Source organism: Urocitellus parryii, chromosome 15 (assembly GCF_045843805.1).
Source record: "Urocitellus parryii isolate mUroPar1 chromosome 15, mUroPar1.hap1, whole genome shotgun sequence".
Taxonomy (NCBI): domain Eukaryota; kingdom Metazoa; phylum Chordata; class Mammalia; order Rodentia; family Sciuridae; genus Urocitellus; species Urocitellus parryii.
Window position 1 is genome coordinate 42,525,587 of NC_135545.1, and position 26,572 is coordinate 42,552,158.

General features: G+C 44.2%; 1 protein-coding gene and 2 pseudogenes across 3 annotated transcripts in view; 2 read left to right on the forward strand and 1 right to left on the reverse strand.

Moving 5' to 3' along the window:
- The window catches only part of Ranbp10 (RAN binding protein 10), a 68,735-nt gene that overhangs the window by 12,578 nt on the left and 29,585 nt on the right, over nucleotides 1–26,572 (reverse strand). For 2 of the 3 annotated variants that reach the window (XM_026413229.2, XM_026413228.2), the window contains exons 4-5: nucleotides 5,098–5,265; nucleotides 148–170 (exon numbers count right to left, since the gene is read on the reverse strand). In XM_026413229.2, coding sequence (XP_026269014.1) covers nucleotides 148–170; nucleotides 5,098–5,265 — 191 coding nt within the window. The remainder of the gene's footprint in view (nucleotides 1–147; nucleotides 171–5,097; nucleotides 5,266–26,572) is intronic. The other variant, XM_077792907.1, reaches the window with a different exon arrangement.
- LOC113200004 (glucosamine-6-phosphate deaminase 1-like) lies at nucleotides 19,149–20,839 on the forward strand (annotated as a pseudogene).
- Nucleotides 26,011–26,109, forward strand: LOC113200053 (U6 spliceosomal RNA; annotated as a pseudogene).

The window sequence follows — 26,572 nt, forward strand, 5'->3', positions numbered from 1 at the left end:
TGGCACCCTCAAGCTTGACAGCACAGGACACATCCCTGGTTGGGGAAAGGGCCAGACTCCACACCCTGCACTTGCAGGTACCACCACACCCCATAGCATACAGCCCCCAATGGCCCAGAAGGGGGGAAGCCTGCTGGTCATACTTACCGGGAGGTCTGTGAAGGCTATGCCTGTGAAGGGAAAGAACAGTAATCAGGCCATTAGACAGGGCCAGCCCCTTGGTCGCCTCCACCTCTGCAACAAAGGCCTGGTAGTTTTAGATCTGGACCTTTCTTTTACTGGGTGATCTATTCAAAAGCAAAGTCAGGACCTTAGGTAATTATCCATGGCTGTTCCACCTTAGAAACAACTAAACCCAAGTGATCTGTCCCAAGGCCTTTTAGGTCAGATACTTCTTTTGAACCAACACATTTATGGAAACCTACTGAGTATGTCAAATCCTTTGCAATCCATTCATTACCTGATCCAATTCTCATATAATTCTGGGGAATGGGCATTCTTATCCCATTTTACAGATGAAGAAAAGCCTCAGAGGTTAAAAGACTTGCCAAAAGGTCTGATGTTCCAACATTGTCTCTAAGCTGATGGAGAAGTGAAGACAGGGAGGGTGACAGCTGTCTGTCTCCAGACTACACTCATTCTGCATCCCCAGGAATTCTAAGTTGGCAAAGCTCAGGTTAATAATGATTTGTGTACCATCCAAGCCCTCCTGCCAAGAGAAGGAGCTGAATTTCCAGAGACCTCAATCCTGAACTGAATATGAGGACAGAAGGGAGTGGGACCCCAAATATACACACAGGCTTGACCCATGTCCACCAGGAGAGGAACCTCAGAACTCTACCAGATTACACATATTTGACAGATTGAGAAATGACACAGACTTAGCCAATAGAGCCTCTCTCAAGATTTCACAGTCCTTCATTTTTTTGGATAAGGTCTTTGGCCTGAGAGATTTTCAAACTGCTGATTCCTGAGAGATCTTTAATCTGCTCCTCCAACTCTCACCCAGAAAAGAAAAACATCCAGCAAGACAGCACAGGTGAAGTCTGACACAAGGTCTCCCACAACAATCTTGGAAAGTTTACAGATTAAAAAAAAAAAAAAAATGTGAAGAGAGATGGTTTACAACTTTTACTGGGCTATTTTACTCCCCAGTGAGGAAAAGTCATAAACATCATGGTCTGCCTACCTGAGGCTACTGCTGAGCCCCATTTTCAGGGTCAGTGTCACAGAATCTGGAAGCCCCTCTATATTGCCCAGGAGCTTCCCCCATGGATCTCAGTGTGGCCATGCTGCTGCTTTACTCCTAGGCCTATGGAGGAAATCCATAGGATCCTAGAAGGAGTGGGACTTCAGGCTTCATCAGTTAACTGCAGTGTGACCTTTGGCTAGTTACCCAACCTCTGTGAGCCCATCTGAAAAATAGGGATAATACTAATCCCTCAGCGAGACAGTCTGTGAAAGCTGCTTCATAAACACTGAGTTCTAAGTACAAATTGGCTGCAACTGGGTCACAGAGTGAGGCAATGGCCATACTTCTGGGCTAGGGATGACCTACCCAGTTCTGCCCATCTCTGCCTCACAGTGGCACCCTGGAAGGCCTTGAGGTGATTCCAAAAGAATGAGGAAAGAAGCTATTCCTCTCTATTGCATTAGACCAGGCAACACTGCACCCTTCCCCAGCCCTGCTGATCCCTGTGAATCTGTGCAAGGCCAATGTGATGGCAAGATCTGATCCCAGATGCCAAGAGAGTAACCAAACCTGCGGATAATAAGGGGCCTGGGCCAAAAAGTCATAGGTCTTGGGACACTGAGGCTGAAAAGAAAAGATCTTATGAGAGATCAGAGCCATATGAGGATGATTCTGCAAGCACATTGACCGCTTGTAGACAGAATATCCCTCCATTTACTCATTCATCCTTTTTACCAAGTACCTGCTGAGGCCTCCCAGGAGCCATGCCCTGTAACAGAACTGGGGAAACAGCTGCAAGCTTGGCCCTCACAGTGCTTCTGACTGCAGCAATAGAGATGGCTTGTGACTGATAATTACAAGTCAATTGGGAGATGGCACTAGGGCAAGTGCTGTGACAGAGGAAAGAAGCAGGGAGGCTTTAGACCCCTTTAGAGAAGTAGGATGGCAGAAAACTCATTCTACTTCTCTAAAGGGAGCAGGGTTAGATTCTGAAGCACATTATTGATAAGATGGCTTGTGAAAAGGAGGCAAGGACATTAGAGGATTCACTCAGTGCCTTACATGTGCTAGGCAGGTGTTCTACCACTAAGCCACAACCCCAGCCCCTATCTTTACTGCCTTTTCACAATTTCATGATCTAGAAAATTTGGGGGACAGATCATATTAATCTTTCAGTAAGGTTTCAATAATATCCTTGTGGATAAGAGAGAAAAACGTATATTTCAAGCTAATGTAGCTGATTCGTAAATGCCTGGTATCATACCTGGACAAGCTCAACTGCCACTCAGGGCTCAAATCTTAGCCTTGTACTAGAGATTGAACCCAGGGGTGCTTTACCATTGGGCTATATCCCTAGCCCTTTTTATTATTTTTTATTTTGAGACAGGGTCTTGCTAAGTTGCTGGGGCTGGCCTCAAACTTGTGATCCTCCTGCATCCAAGTTGCTGGAATTACAGGCATCTGCCACTGCACCCAGCTTATAAATATCTTCATTAAAACATACTCAAGGGACTGGGGCTGTGGCTCAGCGGTAGCACACTTGCCTGGCATATGTGAGGAAATGGGTTCAATTCTCAGCACCACATATAAAGAAATAAAATAAAGGTCTATCAACAACTAGAAAAACATTAAAAAACAAAACAAACAAACAAACAAATAAACAAAAAAACATACTCAAGGGGGCCAGGGTTGTGGCTTAGTGGTAGAGCACTTGCCTAGCATGCATGAGACACTAGGTTTGATACCTGGCACCACATAAAAATAAACAAATAAAATAAAGGCATTGTGTCCATCTACAACTAAAAAAATAATTACACACACACACACACACACACACTCAAACATTTTTATCAAACTTTAGTTTAACAGGGCTGGACTTGTAGTTTGCCTAACATGTATGAGGCATTGGGTTCGATTCTTAGCACCACTTATAAATAAATAAAATAAACAAAAGAAAAAAATGGCGTATGTTTAAAAAAAATTAGGTTAACAAAATGCTGAAAAGGATGTCAAATAGCTGAGATACACTAAGTAAGACCATAGAAGATCTTGATAGGCTGGAAAAATAGCCACTCTACTTCTAGATTAAATTTAATTACAACATGTGAGGTCTTTCATGGGGTCTATAAAAAGCATTCAATAGAAAGATGAGTTTTTAAAAACAGCCTGTGACCACAAACTCCCTGTAGAATCTAGGCACCCGGTCAAGAAAGAACTCAGCCCTTTGGTGAGCCTGGTACACACAGATGAGGCCCTAAATGTACAGTTACAGAGGGCACACCTTGTGTGCCACTCCAGGTGCCATGCTCTGAGTAAGATGAGGACAAGCTGGAAGGATATGAAGGGCAGGTAATCAAAGAGGCAGGACTGGGTCTGGCTGCAGAGAAACAGATGAAGCAGGGCTCAGGTACAAGGTGAGAGCTCACAACAGTGGCTCCCTGAGACTCTGGCAGTAGAAGAACCCAGAGCCAGGGAATAACTGGGATCAGAAAGTGGAGTGGGGGGGCGGGGTTATGGCTCAGCGGTAGAGCGCTCCTCTCGCACATGCAAGGTCCTGGGTTCGATCCTCAGCACAACATAAAAATAAATGAATAAATGAATGAATGAATGAATGAATAAAAGTTAAAAAAAAAAAAAGAAAATGGAGTGGGGAAAGGAGATTCTTCTTGAGACCTTGCCCCGTGCCCCTGCCCAGTCGCCTCCCCCACTTCCCCAGCTATGAACTTCTCACTGGTTGAACACCAGCAACTGCAGTTTCAGGGGGGTTCCCCAGATGTGCACCCGGGAAAGCTCTGCATCCATGCTGTGGCTGTGCTCTTGGCTGCCCAGCTCCCTGGGCTTTCCTGCATGCTCTGTCAAAGAATGCTGGCTCCTGGTCAACCAGCCCAGTCACCAGAAAACCTGATTTCCTCTAAGGTCTCCAGATGCTGGCCAGGTCATCTCCTAAAGAAGTCACAGAGGGGATGTAAGGAGTAGCAGTCACCTTTTTATTGTCCCTCAAGCTAGGGGTACTCCTCAGGCCTCTGATGAGTGAAATGTCTAGTTCTCTTTCCTGCAGGGCTTGGTGGCCTGGCTGATTCGGTACTGAAAGTCCTCTCCTCACTATACCATCCTAAGAGAACTAGCGTGTGGCCAGATCAGACACTCCTGCAAACCCAGGCAGGCAAGCCCAGCTTCAGGCCCCATCCTCCCAGTGATTGCTACACTTCTGGTTAACAGCATTACCATCCTAGCCACCTTCTCACCTTTCCTTCTGTCACTAAGCCCTGCTGGGCCATCCCAGGCCTTCATCAGGTTTGATCCCCATTTTCTGCACCTAACACCTTACCTCAGGCCACCTGCCTCTTCCCCTGGCCTTTCATCCCTCATGATTTCACCAAAGATTTTCTGAATGTAACTCTGCCCACACTACTGCCCATTAATCATGGGACAGCCCAGAGGAGATCTAGCCCCACCAGATCCCACTTGTCTATCTTCTGTACTAGTGAAGCCTTCACTATTGCTCTGGAGCAACCAGCACCCTGGCCATTAGAAGGGCTTACTAGGCCAGGTCATGGGCATGCAAACCCCCATCACGAATAGCTATGTGCTTCAACCCCTCAAATTTTTCATTTGGTGCTAAAACCTGCTCCAACAAGTACCACAAAGGCCAGGATCATGACCAAAACGGAGCTGTACCCACCCTGGTCTTAGTAAATGCTGCTTAAAGAATAGGTTCACAAAGAGAATGCCCCTGCTATTACTCCATTCACCTTAAAGGGCTCCACTGGCTGGAAAAGGCTGCAGTTCCCCAGAGCTCAGCAGAGGCTCCATGACACTGCTTTAATTTCAACTGCTTGCCTTTGAGTCTCTCCCAATCAAAGGGCTCCACAGGGGAGACCCTCCAAGGTCCCTTAAGCACCTACCAAGACTGTGGCCATTCTTAGTGTAGAAGCACGTGCCATTGATGAGATTAACACAGCAGCCGATTACATCTCCTGTGGTGAATGTGGGACCATAGGGCTGGCCAGTTCCCGAGGAGCAGAAGGAATGCCCATCATCGCCATGGTAACCATAGGAATGTTTGTCCCAACCTATGGGGGAAGAAAGCAGCAATAGCTGAAAAGAAGGACTTGAGAGAGGAGCAAGAAAGTCACAGAGGCCCCACCAGGTCTCAGCCACTCTCCCAGCCTGCCTCACATCAGTCAGCACTTGTGGCCTTTCACAGATCCAGCTATAGACAGTGTCTGGCTATACCAAACACACACTTTGTTAATGAGTTCAGTAAATCACCACCCCTGAGGGGCTGAAGCAGCCACAATGAGGAATATTCCAAGCTGTGGTTAACAGGAACCAATATTTGGAAGGGAGTCACTGGAAAGCAATATAACAAGGAGGTGGTCAGAGAAAACCTCAGGAAGGAGAGGGGGGCTGGAAGTGACCCAACCTCAGAATTCTATGTGGTATGTTGTCAAAATTTTTAAATTGAAGAGTAATTTGCCTATAGTAATATCCTTCCTTTTAACTATATAGTTCAAATGAGTTTTAACAAATATCTAAATATATACAGTTTTGTTACCAACATAATAAATCAAGACAGACATTTCCATCACTTCAAAAAGTTCTCTTTGGCCTCTCTGCAGTCAGTCCACTCCACTTATCCCGAGTCACTGGCAATGCCTATCAATCTGATTTGTCCCTGTGGTTTTGCCTTTTCCACAGTATCATATAAACAGGATCACAGGGGCTGGGAGGTGGCTCAAGTGGTAGCGTGCTCGCCTAGCATGTGTGAGGCACTGAGTTCGATCCTCAGCACCCCATTAAAAAAATAAAATAAAAAGAAGATGTTGTGTCCACCTAAAACTAAAAAATAAATATATATTAAAAAAACAGGATCACAGAATATGGGGTATCCTGTGTCTGACTTCCAGAACTTAGCATAACATATTTGAGATTCCTCCATGTTATTAGATGTATCAATATTTCTTCCTTCTTTATTGCTAAGTAGTACTCCATTTCATGGTTGTAAAACACAGTGTATCTATCCATTCACCAGTGGATGATATTTGAGTTATTTCCAATTTCTAGCTATTATGAATAAAGCAACAAATATTTATATAGAGGTCTCAGTGCAGACACGTTTTCATTTCTCTTGAGTAAATACTGTACCTAGAAGTGGTATTTACTGGGTCATAAGATAAACATATGCTTAACTTGATAAGAAACTGCCAAACTGTTTTCCAAAAATGGCTATGTTGTTTGCATTTCTGCCAGCAATGTAGGAGTTCCACATCCTCACCAGAAATGAACATACTTAGTGATTTTGTTTTTCTTCTAGCCATTTTAATAGTGTGCAGTGGTGGTTTTTTTTTCTAGTTCTTATTTTTTTTTTTTAGGGTTTTTCCTCCCATATTTTCTTAGTTTTTCATACAATATTATAATATCATTGTGGTTTTAACTTGCATTGCCCCAATGATGTTGAACATCTTTTTATATAATTATTTGTCATCTGTTCATTAGAAAATCATGGAATTGTTATTCAAATTTTTAACCCATTTTAGTCTTATTTTGTTTTTGTTGTTATTTTGGTACTGTGGATTAAACCCAGGGGTGCTTTACCACTGAGATACATCCCCAAACTTTTTTATTTTTATTTATTTTTTAAAATTATAGTTGGACACGATACCTTTATTCCATTCATTTATTTTTATGTGGTGCTGAGGATCAAACCCAGGCCCCGCACATGCTAGGCGAGCGCTCTACCACTGAACCACAACCCTAACCTATTTTTCATTTTAAGATGGTCTCACTAAGTTGCTCAGGTCCTAAGTTGCTGAGTCTGGCCTCGAACTTTTGATCCTCCTGCCTCAGCCTCCAAAGTTGCTGGAATTACAGGTGTATACCAATACACTTGGCTTATTTTATTATTATTTTATTTTTGAGAAAGGATAATGCTATGTTGCCCAAACTAACTTTGAACTTGTGATCCTTGGCCTCAGCCTCCTGTGTAGCTGGATGTAAAAGAGTGTGCCACCATGCCTGGCTCCTTTAACTTATTTTTACAAGACATAAGCATTCTTTATGTACGTTGAGTATAATCCTTTTACGTGTTTGTGAATATTTTCTTCCAATATGTGTCTTTTCTTAATGCTTCCCTCCCTCCCTCCCTCCCTTCCTTCCTTCCTTCTTTCTTTCTTTCGGTACTGGGGATTGAATCCAGGGGCACTCAGCCATTAAGCTACATCCCCAGCCCTAGTTTATACTTTATTTAGAGACAAGGTCTCTCTGAGTTGCTTAGCACCTCACTTTTGCTGAGGCTGGCTTTGAACTTGGGATCCTCCTGCTTCAGCTTCCTGAGCCGCTGGAATTACAGATGTGCGCCACTACTCCTGGCTTAACATTGTCCTTCAAAGGCCTGTTGAGATCTTGATTGGGATTATGCTTAACAATATTCATTATTCTAATCTGTGAACATGGCATATCTTTCCAATCATTATTAATTTAATATTATCTTGGGGCTGGGATTGTGGCTCAGAGGCAGAGCACTCACCTAGCATGCGCAGGGACCTGGGTTCAATCCTCAGCACCACATAAAAATAAATGAATGGAATAAAGGTATTCTGTCCAACTACAACTAAAAAATAAATAAATAAATATTTTTTAAAAAATTTAATATTATCTTATTTACCTTCTTAGAGCTCTGGATGTAGCTCAGTGGTAGAGCTTTGCCCTCCTGGGTTCAATCCCCAGCACAACCCCCCAAAAATCAATTTCCAATTCTCTTTTGCTGTTATATCAAAATATAATTGATTTTGGAAGGGTGATGAAAACATTTCAAAATTAAATTACAATGATGGTAATAACTCTACAAATATGCTAAAAACCACTGAAGTGTGACACTAGATGGGTGAATGTTATTATATGTACATTTACTCTTGATAAGGCTGCCAAATATATGTGTGTGTATATATACATATATATACTTTTTATACATTTGCCTGGTATCCTGCACCTTGCTAAATTCACTAATTAGTACTGAAGATTCTTTGGGATTTTAAAAATATAATGACCATAGTACTTGAGAATAAACAGTTTTATTTTTTTTCCTTTGCATTCTGTACGCCTTCCATTTCTCTGTCCTGCCTTGCTACAATGATTAGGCCTTCTAATACAATACTGAACAGAAATGGTGAGAACAGCACTGAGACCTCAGAAGCATAGCAAGGTTTTATATAGGGGAACCGGTGAACTAGGTCATGCTGAAGGGAATGGACAAGCAAAGGCATACATGCAGGTAGGACAGGAGGGTGGGAACTATAGAGGGACAGGCCTATCCGGCTAAGGGGCAGAAATGGAGTCCTCAGAGCCTGCCAGGAAACTGATGGGGCAGGTCTACTCCCCAAAGCAGCCCCATCAGGCAGTTCCCCTATTTCTGCCTGCTCCTTTGGGAATTTCCTGGAACATGTCCAAGGGAACATGCTTAAACATCCCTCCCCTAACTAAGGGCAAGGGTAGAAGTTCTGCCCTGAAGGGAAAGGTCAGTGGGAAAGGACACCTGAGTACCTGAGGTGCTCAGAAAGAAGGGTGGGGCTCAGCAGTTAGTCCATCTGGGCACGCAGGTAAGGCAAGGGGTATAGGCAGGCTGTAAGCAGAGGCACAATGTTGAGAAGGGATGGATGATGGGCTGCAGGCTGACAAAGGAACTGGGGTATGACTACAGAAGAGGAGCAGAGCAGGCCCTAGAGCCCAAACTGCCTGCATGTGGACTGATGAGCTTGATGGCAAATAGCCCCTCATGGTCACAATACCCAACCCAAGCCCTGAGTACCCTGAACTTTCATGTCTTTTCAGTCAGGTTTTGGTTAAACAAAGATTCTCTCTAGAGTACACAGAGGAAGCAGCGTGAAGCTAAATGGGTCTGGGTGACAGGTGTGGGGGCCCAGAGCCTGCTGTGCCCTCACCACCTCTTCCCCTGCATCACAGGAAACTAGCATAAGAAATACTAGGGACTAGCTTTAGAAAGACCAAGACCTGTATCAATTCCCCAAGACACTGGAACTACCTGGTTCAGGGAAAAAGGTACTGCTCAGAGCATCAACCCAACTCCTAACCTCACCAGGCCCAGGAGTGAGGAGGCTTTTCTAATGCTGATGGATACACAGATCATTTCACCTCTGGGCAAACCGATACGCATTCCCTAGACAGAAATTTGGAAGCCCGAAGGCTCCTGACAGCAATGCTATTCCCCTCACCTGTGGAAGGCTACAGACAAAGGGTGGTCAACTGGAGAGCAGTAAGGAGCAAGGTGACAATCATCCCTCCAAGTCTGGCTTAGACTGCTTGGTGGCCCCAAGCATGCCCACCAGCTTTCCCTGACTCAGGATCCCACCTATGGGCCATGTGAGCCATAGAAGTCCTCCCCCTAAGCATGGGGACTTCCACACACCACATAGTGACTGAACACAATGAGGCCACCTATTAGAAGAGCATGGCTTAACTCTGTGTACTTGGCTTTCTCTGTATAGCCAGGGGTCTAAAATGTCAGAAGATAGGTAGGACCCTCCTGGGTGCTACATCACCACCAGAACCTTTCCCAAAGCCAAGTTCACTGCTTATGTGGCCACTGCCCATCTTGATTCTTCTGCCAAAGTCTTTCAGAAGGGCTGCTTTCTATTCCTATGGGTCTTATCAGACCTAAGCCCATGGTGATGTCCACTGAATCCTCCCCTCATGCCAATGTATAATGACCCAATCCAATGCCTGTCTCTTGAGATTTTCGATAACATTCTTTGGTCCTCCTCTAGTACATAGTCTATATCTCTGGTCCACTGCTTGGTTCCTGCTGGGTCTCTCCAATCAAATGTTCCTTGGGCTGTCTGCCCTTTCTACCTAAGACCATGAACTCCTTAGGACAAGGGCCACACAACCTCATGACCACTCCCTCCAGGGCCCAACATGTCAGGAGTCTGAGAGGTGGTATGATTATGTGTACACACACATCTGTGTGTCCATTTGCCACTGGTTCCCAGTCTCAGCCACCAGTCCACCTTTTTAATCACATAAGGATGATACTGTGTGTGAGATCTTTTATGCAGATTTTACTGTTTAGTAAGTACAAGACACAAACCGGGGTTTTCTTTTTTCATATTCTCAGGCTGAAGCAGTAGATACACTAGAAAACCTAACAATAATCTTGCTGTTTGATTGATCAAAGCTACTTAAACCATCAGGAAGAATCATTTCCTACTTAGTGACTCAAGGATATCTGAAATATATTTTTGTCTCAGTGTATAGGAGAGCTCAAAAGCCATTATCAAAACAAAACAAAATAAAACATACTACCCAAATGACAGATGCCTAAAAGTTCAAAGACTTGAAATGAAAAATATAAATATTTTGAATACTTTTCTTCAAAATTAAACTACATCATTATTTTGACAAAACTAGCATAGAATTTTTACTGCCTAAAAGCTCTGGCTATAATTATGGATTTTAAATTCAAAATACTGAAGAACACCATAAAATATTTATTGAGAGTCAATTCAGGATTTGCCATCACTTCACTGTGGTGGCCCATGACTGTTATCTTCCTTGGTAAAAAGGATTTTACAGAAGTTATAAGCTCTTGAAATGGGGAGATTTTATCCTGAATTATCTGGATTCACCAATACAATCATAATTATAAAATAAAAGACACTGCATTGCTAGCTTTGAAGATGGAAGAAGGCCTATGAGTTAAGGAATGCCAGTGGCCTCTAGAGTTAGAAAAGGGGTTGGGGATATGGCTCAGTGGTAAAGCATTCATCTGGCATGTGTGAGCCCGGGGTTCAACCTTAGCATCACAAAGGGGGAAAAAAAAAAAACAAGGAAAAGAATTTTTTCCAAAAAGAATACAGTCCTGCCCACACATCTATTTTAGAATTTCTGTTATTCAGAGTTGTAAGATGATTACTTTAAGCCACTTACAGCAGCAATAAGAAACAAATAAAGTACCCTGTGGTCACAAAAGAAGCTACTGAGCATCTGAAATTATCAGTGTTGTGAAGCAACACCTCATTTCTGTTTCCTGCTCTTTCAAGTGCTAAGCAGTTAGAAGCTTTTCAAGAATAACACAGAGTCATAATGTATTTTTGACTGAAGACATCATCTTATGCCAGTATTTTTTCCAAACACAATTAAGAGCCTGTGTGTGTATATAAGGTGTGTACCTTAACATACGAACGTGTGTGCAAAAGGAAGGATATGAAATGCTATACACTTCCCAGTAATAATGGCTGCTGCTGCAGCATTGTTTATAGTTATGGTGAGACATTCTCCTCCTTTGGAGAAGATAAGCATCATCCCCTGGCCACCAAATTATTAACAAAGGCTTACTCCTGGAGTTTTCAAGTAGAGGTGTAGATCATGAAAGGAGAAAACAGATAACACATAAGTAAACAAACTGGCAGACAGAAACATCTGTAGATAAAATGTGCTCTGAAGAAAACAAAGCCAGATGAAGGGCTAGAGATGGGAGTGGGGACAAAACAGATGGGAGAGGTGGTCAGGCTGATTCTTGCTGAGAGGGTGACCCCTGAACAGAGGTCCACTTGACAAAAATGTCAGAAGGAAGAAACTCTGGAGTCAAGGGAGCAAGTTCAGCCCATCTGTGGGACAGAAAAGTCTGAAGGCTGGAGCAGAACGGGTAGGACTGGAGGGGTATAGGTGCTGATGGTACGACAGAAAACAAAGGTAGTGCCCAGGGTCTTTTCCCTTGCAAGTGGTTAGACGGCAGCACCATTTACTAAAAGTCAGAGAAGACGGGCAGAAACGGCAGGCCGTTTAGAAATCTCAGGCTTAAGTCGTTGTCTTGGACATTGAATAGGTGGGTGGCTATTACAAGGCAGGAAAGATGATGGCAGGACCAGGCACTTCATGGCTCTGTACCTGATGCAGACAGTGTGATGGGGAATGCTCACTAGACAAGCAGTGGTATGGACAGAAAACTCCACACAAGGATGATCCTGTGTGTCACATCTGTTATGCAAGTGACTCCGAGTGAAGTCACTGGAGGATTTTCCTACTGTACTGTCCTAATACAAAGGCTTTCTGTCTTTTCTTTAGGAGAAAAAATTAGGCTAGCCAAGGACTGAAAAGGACAGAACAGACACATGCTAGAAGAACCAAAGAACTGAGGAGATGTTAAAGGATATGCTGTTGCCTAAATGGATTCAGTCCTCCAACCCTCCAAACACTATCCTCAGGCCTTGGAAGTTATAGTGTGGAGAGGAGCTGGTACAACCAATGCCATTTTTAAGAAATCAGTCTTCATTCTGTAACAGGCCTGTTGTCAGTCTCAGCTTACCATCCTCACAGAGGCACGCTTGCCTGTTAGAAACCCTAGCAGGGCATGACTCGGGAGGCTAAAGCAGGAGGATTACAAATTCAAGGCCAGCCTCAGCAATTTGGTAAAAGCCTCAGCAATTTAGGTTTTTAGATTATAAAAAATAAAAAGGTGCCCTGTGAGAAATGCAGCCTGGAAGTCTTTTTATTTTGAAACAGGTCTCCTTAAGCTGCTGAGGCTGACCTAGAAATTGCTATGTTCCTGCCTCAGCCTGAGTTATGGGATTACAGTTGAATGCCACTGAATGGGCTCAACAAATCTTAATAACTAGTTCTCATCTTTCATGACTTCATCCATATGTTTCCATTCTTCCTACTCCAAGCTAGTTGAAAATAAAAATTACCTAAAAATTACTTTAAAGGTCTAATTTGGCTTTCTCTTTAGAATCCCACAGAGCTAACACAGGACCCTTCCATGCTGGCTCTGGTAAAAGGCACACCTTCTATAATAGATGCTGTGAATCTCCTATTTGTTTTTTTTTGTTGGTTTTTTTTTAATGGAACATTCCAAGTTTGTCATGGCACCTGTTGGCAGGAACTCCATTCTGCTCTAGTCAGTCTGCATGGCCTCCCCTAACTTGGTTTTCAAGCCCTTACTGCTTTAAAACATAAAAAGCCCCTGCGTCTAATGTGTTTTCTGGAAATCACAATGCATGAAAATATTAATAAAAGTTAAATGCTCTTCCCTAAATAAATATATATATATATATATATATATATATACACACATACACACGTATATATATACACACATATATATACACATACATATACACACATATGTGTGTGTGTGTGTGTGTGTGTGTATAGATAGATAGATATATAGATATAGATATAGATGAGACGACTAGGGATGTTAACTCAATGGCAAAGCAACAACACTGGGCTCAATTCCAGTCAAAAGAAAGAAAGCCCCCCTGGAGCCCTGGATGCCTGAAGGACCTCTGCAGTTTGGTTCTTATCACAGAACTGTCCCTCTCAGACGGCACTGATGCTCAGTGAGCCACATGCCTTCTCAGGAAGTGGGAGAGTGTAGAGTATTGGCAATTCTGAAAGCCCTCCAGGTAAGCTACTTTAATGTGGGGCAGGGAAAAGAAGCTGCTCTGACAGAATAAAGTGAGCTTCTCAAAACTGGGTTCCATCAGAAAAATTACAAGAATTCAGGATCCCAGGAGCTGACTTCACCCAAACTATTCTCTATGTATGCATGACAGGGTTCTTTCACCTTGAAAAGCATTTGGGCACAGTACTCCTGGTCCCCTTTACCCAGCCTTCAAGATCAAAGCATGATAGGGGGATAAACCAGGATCTGTGTGTCCCATTCCCCATCTTTTAGGGGATAGCCCTTTCCCTGTGCCAACCCTGTGATTCCAGTGGGGACTGCTAAACACAGTAGATCCACCCCCAGGGCCACATGACCCAAACTGGAACAATCAGAAATCTTCGTGGAACTTTCCTAAGGAAGCCTGGAAGAGAGGGGGTTTCAAAGTTCCTTTCTGCCATTATCCCAGTTGAAAGCCAGTTCAAGTGGGGCATGGTGGTGCACGCCTATAATCCCAGCGTGTAGGAGGCTGAGGCAGGAGAATCACAAGTTCAAAGCCAGCCTTAGCAACTTAGGAAGGCCCTAAACAACTCAGCAAGACCCTGTCTCAAAATAAAACATAAAAAAAGGACTAGGATGTGACTTGGTAGCTAAGTGCCTCTGAGTTCAATCCCCAGTACCCCAAAAAACCCAGTTCAAGATACTAAAGCTATAAGCACAAAGCAGAGGAGGCAAGAGACAGAAGAGAGGAAGTCATGGACAGCATTTGGGTCCCCAAGATCTGACACCTGTTTACCCTTCCTGAGGCCTGGGAACTGTACTGGTCAGAGATGGGTTTCTCTTCCTTCATGCAGTCAACATACTCTGACTAAAGGGATCACATCCATGCATCTTTCTGATTACCTTGCATAACACCTGGCTCACGTGGTGCTCATATCTGTTAAAGAGGGCAATGTGGTCAAAGGCTGCAGGAAGTCTGGATACCAGATTGTCAAAGGGTCAGACCACAATGCAACAAACCATGTTGGGCAACACAGGGTTCAACTGAGTTTTGTTGGTAGTCATATTTCATCTTAATTAAAGAAAAACAAAGGTGGGCGAGGTGGTACATGCCTGTAATCCCAACAGCTTTCGAGGCTGAGGCAGGAGAATTGCAAGTTTGAGGCCAGCCTTAGCAACTCAAAGAGACCCTGTCTCAAAATAAAAAATAAAAAGGGCTGGGGATACTGGGAATATGGGTCAGTGGTACAGCAACTCTGAATTCAATCCCTAGCAGAAGGAAGGAAGGAAGGAAGGGAGGGAGGGAGAAAAGACCAGAACAACAAAACTGTCTCCCTACATGCTCCCACTTATAGAGACTAAAAGTGAAGTCACTTCTGGGGCCAGGAAAAAGGTCTGCAGTCAGATTGCAGACTTATCTCTACTCCCAACAAGTTTCCAGATCTCTCAGTTTCTATATCTATGAAACAGGGCAGGGCATGCAAATATCCTTAGCAGCTTGAGAAGAGTCTATGGTCCCCTTCCGAATATGGGAGCCAGTAGCTATGCCTGAGTGTGCCTCCCTTCCAGTCCCACTACCCTCTGTTTTGGAATGGGACACCCACCCCTTGATGATGTGCTTGGAAGTGAGGGTTCTCACTCTCACTGTAAGACCAGAGATGGTTGTCCTAGAGGGCAACAGGACATGAGGACTGTAAAAGAACCAGCAAGCACCACTGCCTGGGTTAGGCCCTACAAGGAGTCATGTCCAACCGGCTCTGGCTTAGAAGGATGGCTGGGCTATATGACAGAGAATGCTCTCACAGAGTGTGCCACCCAACTCACCATTCGTCCATCTCCAAAGAGACTTAGAGAGAAAAGACTGTGTCACTCCCAAAGAGAATTGATGGGCAGCCAGCCTGGTGCACACACAGAAAAGCCCAGCCCCTGCTATGCCATAAACCAATTATATGCTAGTAACACAAGGAGAAGCCAAGCCACATTTGGGCCAACGCAGAAGGCCCCAACTGCCCAGTTCAGAAGTTCTGGCAGCACCAACTTCCTCTGCATCATCACTCAATCATGAAGACCCAACAAAGAGCAGGGGTGGCTGAGGAAATGGCTCATCACCTTGGCATTTCCAGACACCATCTCTAGAGGTGGGAAACTCCTCATGGGGCAACCAAGGACTACAGCATGACTGCTCCAGGAATCCATCCATGCCACTGCCATCTGCCACAACACATCAAAGGTCTCAGTCCCAGGGTGGTAAGGAAAGGAGAGGACTCTATTGCTACACCAAACCATGTGTACATTAGCCCAGAACCTTGGAAGGGGGCTAGAGTGGAGCTGACCATAAGATCTGATTCAAGACTGACCAGCACAAAGTGGGCCAGCCCATGCCTCACACACAAACCTAGTCTGAGCAATAGCTAACAAACCATTCACCTCCCCAACAAGCGCATCCATCATCATGGACACTGGGGCCAGGAGACTTGAATTTGTTTGAAATAGGGTTTCACTTTGTTGTCTAGGCTGGTCTTGAACTTGTGGGCTCAAGTGATCCTCCCACCTCAACCTTTTTTTGAATCCCAATTCTGCTACTTAGCTTCTAGTTTCCTTCCTCTGAACTCTTCTTTCAGAGTCAGCAGGATTAATGAGAATGTATGTGGGGCTCAAGCCCATGGAGATACTTGCTGGCAAGACTTCCCTTCTCTTACTATCTCATTTTGTTTTTGAGGTACTGGAGATTGAATCCAGGGTCTTAAACATGCTTGTAAGCTCTCTATCACTAAGCTAAGCCCCCAGTCTTCCCTCACCATCTTGAAGACCAGCTCACTGATCACACCTGGGCGCTTGTAGTACTTCCTGCTCCCTTCTGCCCTGAGGGAGCAGGCAGGGGTGAAGCTGATCACTACCCACCTCTCTCTCTCTCTTTTTTTTTTTTTTTTGTTTATTTATTTTCTTTCTTTTTCTTTTTTTTATTGGTTGTTCACAACATTACAAAGTCTTGACATATCATATTTCATACATTAGATTGAAGTGGGTTATGAACTCCCAATTTTTACCCCAAATACAGATTGCAGAATCACGTCGGTTACACATCCACAATTTTACATAATGCCCTATTAGCAATTGTTGTATTCTACTACTTTTCCTATCTCCTACTATCCCCCCTCCCCTTCCCTCACATCTTCTCTCTATACCCCATCTACTGTAATTCATTTCTCTCCTTGTTTATTTTCCCATTCCCCTCACAACCTCTTATATGTAATTTATGAACAGCCTGAATAGGCCATCAGCTATAGCCCCAAGCTGGCTCTGCTCTTGCTTGTCCCCAGTATCCTAGGGAGGCCACTGGCCCTGGGAGCACTCAGAGCTCAAGGTCCATGCCCAGTGGCTCTCAATGTCACTCTCGAGGCCAGCTATGGAGGAGAAGGTGTGGGCTGGTTAACCAAAAGGCTTTCTGAGGCTAGAGCTGTGATGCAGAGAGCCCACATGGCATGGAAGACATTATGGTAGGGCTATTCCATGAGCCACCCCTCTTCAGAAATCAGCAGGACATATGCTTGCCCCATAACCTTAAATGTCTTTAAAAATCTGACAGGCCCACTCCCTGGAACAGCTTGACAATACATAATGGACAAACAGAAGAGATTTTTCTCTTTCAGCAAATGCCATGGTATAGCAGAGAACAGCTTTGTCATACAACTCCCATGGTTGTTACCCTGAGCTTCTAGACTCTTAGGCCAAGGAACAGGATCAAGGTAACCCCAAAGCTATGCCTCTAACAGCTACAGGCAGGAGGGTGCATCGGCAATGGAAATCACTGTAAAGAGGGCAGGATAAAAAGGCTGCCTCTGCAGGTAGCTAATGACAACAGGGGTTGACACCAGGTGTGGCACACCTTCCCACAAGCTTCCAGGCCGCCTACTGAGACAGAGCTCGGGTGTCAGAAGCCATGGACAGGGCAAAGGATGATACAGCTTGAACCTATGTAGAAAGGTGCCTTCCACAGATCATATGTGTCATTCCTGATGGCCAGAGAAGCCTAAGGGCAGCCAAAGGGTGTAGCTGGGTCTACATGCCAGTAGTCTCAGATATCTGCTACAGAAAGCCACCTGATACTGGTATTTGCTCCAGGCAGACACCTTTCACGGAACATGATGCACTCATAAGAGAATAGAGAGGGAAATATTGAACACCCTGTTGTTTACTGTCAGTGCTTGACACACCAGCAGGTGCTAGCCTCCGCTCTCTCTTGAACCTGGCATGGCCCTGTATTCTGCCTAGATCTCTGCTATCTCTCCCATGGCATGTGCAGATGTAAAATATCAGCTCTATGCAGAATGTGGCCCACCTAGTAGAAGCAGGTGCCAAGTGGGCCTATTTTCCTGACAGGCCAATCAGAAAGGGCTTGGTAAGATGGGCTTTAGGAGAGGGAAGAGCTGATTTGACCATCCTGTGGAAGGAAAGCAGAAAGCCCCCAAACCCATGCCCCTCCCTTCTTCTCTCCCTTCCTCCCTAGACCAGGTCCTAGCTGCCAGACACCACCTGATTCAGGAAATATGCCTTGCACTCTCATACCCCAGCTGTGGTTCTTCTAGTTACTCCTCTGCAGACAGTTACAATCAAGGAAAGTGAGGCTCAGTGGACCTGTGCTCTCCTTTGAGGGGCTGTAGTAATTAAGGTAATATGTGCCACACCACAAGAACAGCTGCCTTGCCAGAGAAAAGGCAAGGAGGATGACACCAGTTACCCAGCTTTGATGCAGACTGCCCTCCTGTCAACACAGCCCGTCTCCCTGGCTCTGTCAGTGGCACATGACATAGAAGCAAGATTTGACCTTCCTTCCATCCTCAAAATCACTTGAACTTGGGAGAAGTCCAAACCCCATTCTCTGTGTACAATCTGGCCTTTCTCTCCCTGTTTCCCCAACCTAGATATCCCAGCACCTGGCCTTCCCTGCCAGCTTCCCAAGGTGAGGGTGGGGCCACAGGTACACTCACCCTGTGTATCAACTTGCCCTGCTTCCGAGTCATTTAGTCACAGGTTCCGGTATTCTAATTTTGGGGCCAAACCTGTTCCTTAGTTTCACACTTAAGGAGGCCAAAGAACACCTTGAAAAGATAAACCTCCAAACTTCTACATCTTTCAACAGAAACCTCTGCTGGGCTGGGCCTGATGGAGCATACCTATAATCACAGCGGCTCGGGAGGCTGAGGCAGAAGGATCACAAGTTCAAAACCAGCCTCAGCAACTTAGCAAGGCCCTAAGCAACTCAGTGAGAACCTGTCTCTAAATAAAATATTTAAAAAGAGCTAAGGAGGTCTGGGGTTGTGGCTTAGTGGCAGAGCGTCTGCCTCACACATGTGAGGCACTGGATTTGATTCTCAGTACCACATAAAAATAAATAATAAACAAAATAAAGATATTGTGACCATGTATAACTAAAAAAGTGTTTTGGTTTTGTTTTTTTTAAAGGGGGAGGGGACCAGCGCAAGGCCCAGCAGCCAGCAGACTCGCCTCTGCAGCCACGGGAGGCAGGAGGCATTGGGAGGCATCCGTGACAAGATGAAGCTCATCATCCTGGAACACTATTCACAGGCCAGTGAGTGGGCGGCCAAATATATCAGGAACCACATCATCCAGTTCAACCCAGGACCAAACAAGTACTTCACCATGGTTCTCCCGACTGGGAGCACCCTGCTTGGCTGCTATAAGAAACTGATTGAGGGCACTCAGCAGGTAGAGCACTCTGCACATGTGAGACCCTGGGTTCGATCCTCAGCACCACATAAAAACAAATAAATAAAATAAATGCATTGTGTCCATCTACACCTGAAAAATAAATATTTTTTTTTTTTTAAAAAGGAAACTGATTGAGTGCTATAAGAATGGAGACCTGCCAACCGTGGTGGCCCACACCTATAATCCTAGCAGCTCAGGAGGCAGAGGCAGGAGGATCACGAGTTCAAAGTCAGCCTCAGCTATTTAGCGAGGTGCTAAAGCAACTCAGGGAGATCATGTCTCTAATAAAATACAAAATAGGGCTGGGGATGTGGCTCAGTGGTCAAGTGCCCCTGAGTTCAATCCTCAGTAACTTAAAAAAAAAAAATTCACATATTTCCTTTAAATATGTGAAGACATTCAACATGGACAAGTATGTGGGCCTTCCTTGGGACTACCCAGAGAGTTACCACTCCTTTATGTGGAACAAGTTCTTCAAGCACATTGATATCCATCCAGAGAACACCCACATTCTGGATGGGAATGCAGTTGACCTGCAGGCTGAAGATCAAGGCTACAGGCAGGAGATCAAGGCTGCAGGCAGGATTGAGCTATTTGTTGGAGGGATCGGCCCTGATGGACATATTGGCTTCAATGAGCCAGGATCCAGCCTAGTGTCCAGGACTCATGTAAAGACATTGGCCATGGACACCATTCTAGCCAATGCTAGGTTCTTTCTTTCTTTCTTTCTTTTATTTTTTAGTTGGAGTTGGACACATTACCTTTATTTATTTATTTTTAAGTGGTGCTGAGGATTGAACCCAGGGCCTTGCACATGCTAGGCAGGCACTCTAGCACTGAGCCACAACCCCAGCCCAATGCTAGATTCTTTGATGGTGATCTTGCCAAGATGCCCACCATGGCCCTGACAGTGGGTGTGGGCACTGTCATGCATGCTAGAGAGGTGATGATCCTCATCACAGGCGCTCACAACACTTTTGCTGAACCATATGTGGACCGTGTCTGCCTTCCAGTGAACCATATGTGGACGTGTCTGCCTTCCAGCAGCATCCCTGTACTGTGTTCGTATGTGATGAAGATGCCACCTTGGAGGTGAAAGTGAAGACTGCCAAGTATTTCAAAGGTTTAATCTTATTCATAACAAGTTGGTGGACCCCCTGTACAATATCAAAGAGAAAGAAATTGAGAAAAGCCAGTCTCCTAAGAAACTATACAGTATTAGCCCATGCTGGGACCTACTATCAGTACCTCATAGGAAATTTTCTTTAGGAGAACAGAATTGTTTTTCTTTAGTCCAGTATGGTTACTGCAGTAAGTAGGTGAATTTACTCTTCTTGGTTCTGAGGCTAGAAGCCTTGTCATGGAGTTCAGCTGTCGAATGATACGTAACTTAATCAAAAATAATCTCTGAACAGTGTTCTCCATCATTTTGATGTTCACCACACCCATGTTAGGGCTTCTTGGCTTTCTGTTCTGCCATAGCCACTGTTCACAAGTACAACACACTCCTGTGAGGAATTTCTATCCTTATGTGCACTTATTCTCAAATGGGTGGGAATTAGGGGCTTGTATATTTTGGACTCAATCTCTTTGAAGTCTTGAGACCTCCTCTTGAGCAGGAGGAGGAGAACTTAATGTGAGAACTGCTGCTTCAGGTTAAGGTGTAAACTTGATATCTTGATATCTAAATGACACAGCTTCTCTGGTACCACAAGTACCACAGAAAGAAAACTGTTCCTTACTTTCTTTCCCCAAGTTGTTTTTCTACTCTCAAGATGGCTTTTCCATGAACTGGGAGGACTCCTTGGAGGAGGATTTGGGTGGCTGGGGCTAAAGAGGTAGCTTTTGCTATTAAGTCCAAAGCCTCCAGGGGTCCATCCATGACAAATTTCTCTCCCTTTGGGAATCCAAAAGGAGAGAGGTAGAAACCTTTGTCCTCTAGAGCCCTGTGTTTTTGTCAGAGGTCTCTTTTACATACTCATCAGTAAGGAGGAGACACACGGGGGCAACAGACACTTCTACAACTTTAGTGTTGTGATCAGACAAGGTGATGAGGTAGAAAGCAGCTCTGTTTTGAGTTTAGTCACAACACACAAGTGCCATACTCTCCTGCCTCCCTCAGAGTTGAGTGCCAAGGCCACACACCAGATACTTCTAGTATTGTTGCCCCATTTAACATACCCTGCTTCTTTAACCCTCTCAGGTTTGTGTGTTAGGATCTGATGTTGTCAGAACATCAAGAATTATAAGCCTGGGCTGTGGATGTGGCACTTGCCTAGTGTACATGAGGCCCTGGGTTCTGTTTCCAGCACCACAAAAAATAACTTGGAAAAACAAAAACCCTTTGTTCCTTTGTCCTTCAGTTCTCCTTCCCAAATATTTTGTTTCTGTTCTCCTTTTATGCCCCTAAGCCTTTGTGGAGTGGTTGCTGCCTCAGCCTCCCTGTTCTTGTGCCTGCTTGAAGCTACTGCCGCCGATTTCTGGGAAAATTCTGGCTCAGGCCTCTCTCTCTCTCTCTTTTTTTTTTTTTAAAGAGAGAGTGAGAGAGGAGAGAGAGAGAGAGAGAATTTTTTTAATATTTATTTTTTAGTTCTCATCGGACACAACATCTTTGTTGGTATGTGGTGCTGAGGATTGAACCCGGGCTGCACGCATGCCAGGCGAGCGCGCTACCGCCTGAGCCACATTCCCAGCCCCTCAGGCCTCTCTTTAAGTGCTGCCTTTGGCACCAGCATCTCATCCTTTAGCTTTTATACATGATTGTGCTGTCATTCTATGTTAAGCTAAATAGTCAGTGGACTTGTTTACAATGTGATATTTTCTATTAAATCCAATATTTTCCAAAAAATTAAAAATAAAATAAAAAGGGGGAGTGTTGGGGATATGGTTCAGTGGTAAAGTACCCCTAGGTTCAATCCCTGGTACAAAAAAAAAAAAAAAAGAAAAGAAAGAAAGAAACCTCTGCCAATGCAAGCTAAGACATACCACATGCTCCCAAGAAAGTCTGAGTACCATAGCCTCATGGGTGAGGCTCCTATTATCATCTGCCCCAATTGAGACCCCAGAGTGCCTGCCCTTTCCCTAGAGGCAGAGATGTCCTCGCAGAGCTAGTACAGCCTACAAGAAAGTACTGGAAACATCAACATCCTGATTGTTTCACCATCTTCTTCCACAATTCCACTCCTGCTATATGTCTACCCAAATATAGAAAACATGAGTGCGGGAGGGAAAATGTGATTTCAATGATAGCTAATTCCACTCTGATATGCAAGTATTCATAAAAGAATTTTAGCTTCATATGGTGATACATGCCTATAATCCCAGCAACTTGGGAGGCTGAGGCAGGAGGATAGCAAGATCGAGGCCAGTCTGGACAATTCAGTGAAGCCCTGCCCTAAAATAAAGTAAAAAGGCCAGGCATAGTAGAGCATGGCTGTAAACCCAATAACTCGGGAGACTGAGATAGGTAATAGAGTTGCTAGGACGTAAATACAACTCGGGAGGCTTAGTTGTTTAAGGCCAGCCTCAGCAAATAAGCAAGGTCCTAGGCAACTTAGTGAGACTCTGTCTCAAAAATAAATAAATAGATACATAGATAGATAGGGCTAGGAATATGGCTCAGGGTTACATGTTCCTGGGTTCAATCTCTAGTATCTAATAATAATAATAATAAATTAAAAGATAGGCTAGGGATGAAAGCTCAGAGGTATAGCAACACTAGGTTCAATCCCCAGTATTACAAAAAAATCAAATAAATGGGGCTGAGGATATAGCTCAGAGATACAGTACCCCTGGATTTAATCTCTAGTACCAAATAAAATATTGGTTTTTTTTTTAAGAATAAAACTAAATAAATAGCCAGGTACATGGCACATGCTTGTAATCCCAGTAGCTCAGGAGGCTGAGACGAGAGGATGGAGAGTTCAAAGCTAGCCTCTGCAAAAGCCAGGCACTAAGCAAGTAAGTGAGACACTGTTTCTAAATAAAATATAAAATAGGGATAGGGATGTGGCTCAGAGGTTGAGTGCCCTGAATTCAATCCCCAGTACTAAAAAAAAAAAAAAAAAAAACCAACTAAATTAAAAAAAAAAAAACATTTTAACTGAATATGTACTTCTTCAGGCAGAAAAAAATAATCTTTCCCATTAATAACAATAGCTAACATTCACACATATCTTTTATGTCAGGTACTATTCTAAGCACTTTATAGGAATTAACTCATTAATTTTCAATATCCTATGAGTTATATACAAATAACACTTCCATTTTACAAATGGGGAAACTGAGGCATCAAGAAGTTAAGTAACCACTCCTGGCAGAGTTGCTAGGATGCAAATACAATGAGGTTCCAAAGTCCATGTTCTTAGCCACTGAGCCTTACTGATTCACAAGCTAAGAATATCAATCAGAAGACCATGGAAGCTTCACAGCCCTTGAGCTCTATCTCCCCACAAGACCAAATGTGAGCTAGCTGTTGATTCAATGACACACAGAAAAGAGGATGGTCACTCCTCATCCAGGGAGAAGGTGGTGGCAGAGTCCCACGCAGAATCAGTGCCACAATGGTTAGAGCAGTGGGATAAGGCTGAGTTCCAAAATGAAGGCAGACTACAGGCCTATGGTACCTGGCTCAAGACTGGTTCCAGAACCACAGTCGGCTGACAAGCCCATCAAGTTGAGGTAAAGCCCAACAAAATGCAGGAACAGCCTCATTCCAAAACTCAAGTGTGTCACGTCAGGCACTGTGCTAAATGTAAGGGGATAGGGATGAATAGATGTGGTCCAAGTCCCAAGGAACTCACCAACTCAGTAGATGTAAAAGAGTCATATAAAGCAAGGTAGGAAGGATCCTCACAGGCAAGGTTATAGCAGGGGTCTAGGAGGAAGGGCACTGTTCAGAGCAAGAACAACATTTGCCAAGTGTTATAGTGGGGAATGTCAACAGCACATGGTGTGCAGTGAGGGCAGAGGTGGATAAAGATGAAGCTGAACAAGAGACTGTGTCCTCAGGGCAGAGGAATCAGAGGCCCAAAGAAGGCAAGAGGAATAGTGCAGAGAGTAGAGAGCAGAGGTTTGAGGTATAGACATCAATCAGGAGGCCATGGAAACAGCCAGTGGAAAAGTTATGGCAAGAGAGATGAGGAAGGGGCAGAATCATAGGATGAGGGATGGATGGAACAATGAGGAGCCTACTTGGAGATCATGGGTACAGTGAATATTAGTAAAGATAGTGAGCATGCAAAGTACTAGACTTTGTAGGAATATAACCTCAGTTTGGGGCAAGCAGGTTCACTGTCTGCTGAAAGTTAAGCAAAGAACTGAGGTTTCTGGAAGGGTAATCTGCTCAAATATAAAGTGGAATCAGTTGAGTTGAATTCTCCAGCTAGGAGGGTCCCTTTTTGGGGCCCGCCCAAGTCCAGCCAACCACTCACAAGCCACAAAAGAGCCCTCTGGGTCCCTTCAAGGAAAGTCAAGTACTACTGCCAATACTTCCCTACCCACTTCACACAACTCCCATAGTTGATCAGGACCTAGACCTAAAAAGTCTAGAGAAATGAGTAACTTGGGATAGAGGAGGAAAGGAGAGAAAGATGATCCTCCATAGTCTGGAAGCACATACTTCAGAGAGAAAGGGGCACAGGCTTTCAGGTCAGTCTGGCATTAGTTCTGGTTGGTTTCACACACTCAAAACAATGAGGTCCATAACAAAAGTTCCAAGCCTAGGGCCTTCCTTCCTCACAAGCTTCTCTTCTAAAGGCTCATAAGAGACAGAACGAAAAGCTGAAGACCAGATGCTTCTCAATAGCAGCAGCTGAGCAGACCAAGACCAGACTTCCTGATTTAATTTCTTTTCTTGGAATGACTCAGACAAGAGATATTTGACTCATGCTCTTCCACTTGCTCCTAAAATCACAGAGACTCAGCATCAAAATGGCTACTTCAGACCATTTTACAATAAAAGCATTCTTGCAACAAATGGTCAGCAATCCTCTGGAGGTACTCTACTAGGAGCTTCAGTCCAATCATCCACTACTTCAGATCCCAGCCTGAATGTTACTTCCTCAGGAAGGCCTGAAACCAGCACACTCTCAAGGCACTGACCAAAGTGCAAAAGGCCCCTTGCAGAGTTATCAGCTAATGTATGTCCCCCCACTGGGAAAAGTTCATAGAGACAGGGACCATGTCTATTTACCCTAGGCTGGGCTCAGTGCCTGATATATAGTAAGTACACAATAAACTCACAGTCATCATGGTTATGTTGAAATAAGATGCTTTCTGGAAAGAACAGAAAGATCCTAGAACACAGGGGCAATTTGGTCACCAGCAGCTCCAAACAGGAGCAAAGTGCCTGAGTGGCCTGAAAGATTCTATGTTCACCCATTGCCATGATGGTATCAGAGGACAGCCTTCCAAACTCTTCATGGAGAAAATAACTGCCTGGTGACAGTTCTCCAGAAGCAACACAAGGAGCCTTCTTAGAGATGCCAATGCTGCTGTTCTCAAACAAAGCGCAGTCCAAAAAAGACAGACCTCCAAGGAAATGGGAATTCCCCTGACAAGTTTCCCTGTAATGCTGGAAGGGCCACCCCACAGGGCTACTCCAGGGCACCCTTTAGCCCAAGATCAAGAGTGATCCTTTCCATTCTATTGGCCCCTTTCAGGATAAAAGAACATTGCCTTTTGCTTGCTTCAGCAGCATATATACTAAAATTGGAATGATACAGAGAAGATTATCATTCTGTGCAAGAATGACACGCAAATGCATGAAGCATTCCACATATTTTTTTAAAAAATGTAGGCTGGGATGTGGCTCAAGCGGTAGCGTGCTCGCCTGGCATGCGTGCGGCCCGGGTTCGATCCTCAGCACCACATACAAAGATGTTGTGTCCGCTGATAATTAAAAAATAAATATTAAAATTTAAAAAAATAAATAAATAAATAATGCTTAGTAAGAGCTAAGCTTTTAAAAATAAGATATTTACCATTAATAAAACCTGTGGTGTACTATTAAAAAAAAAAAAAAAAAAAAGAACATTGCCTGCCATCACTTAGAATGAATGCTAAAGCAGCAGCCTGTTACTTGTCTCCAACCAACAATCCAGGCTGGCTGCCAGGACTCTAGGAGGAGTTCCCAGGGCACTTCACTCCTACAACCAGCCAGAGGGCTTGATGCATCCCCTACATTTCAGTTCTTATACCTGCTGAATTCTTATACTGGCCTGTAGCTCCTCAGTGATACCTGGACA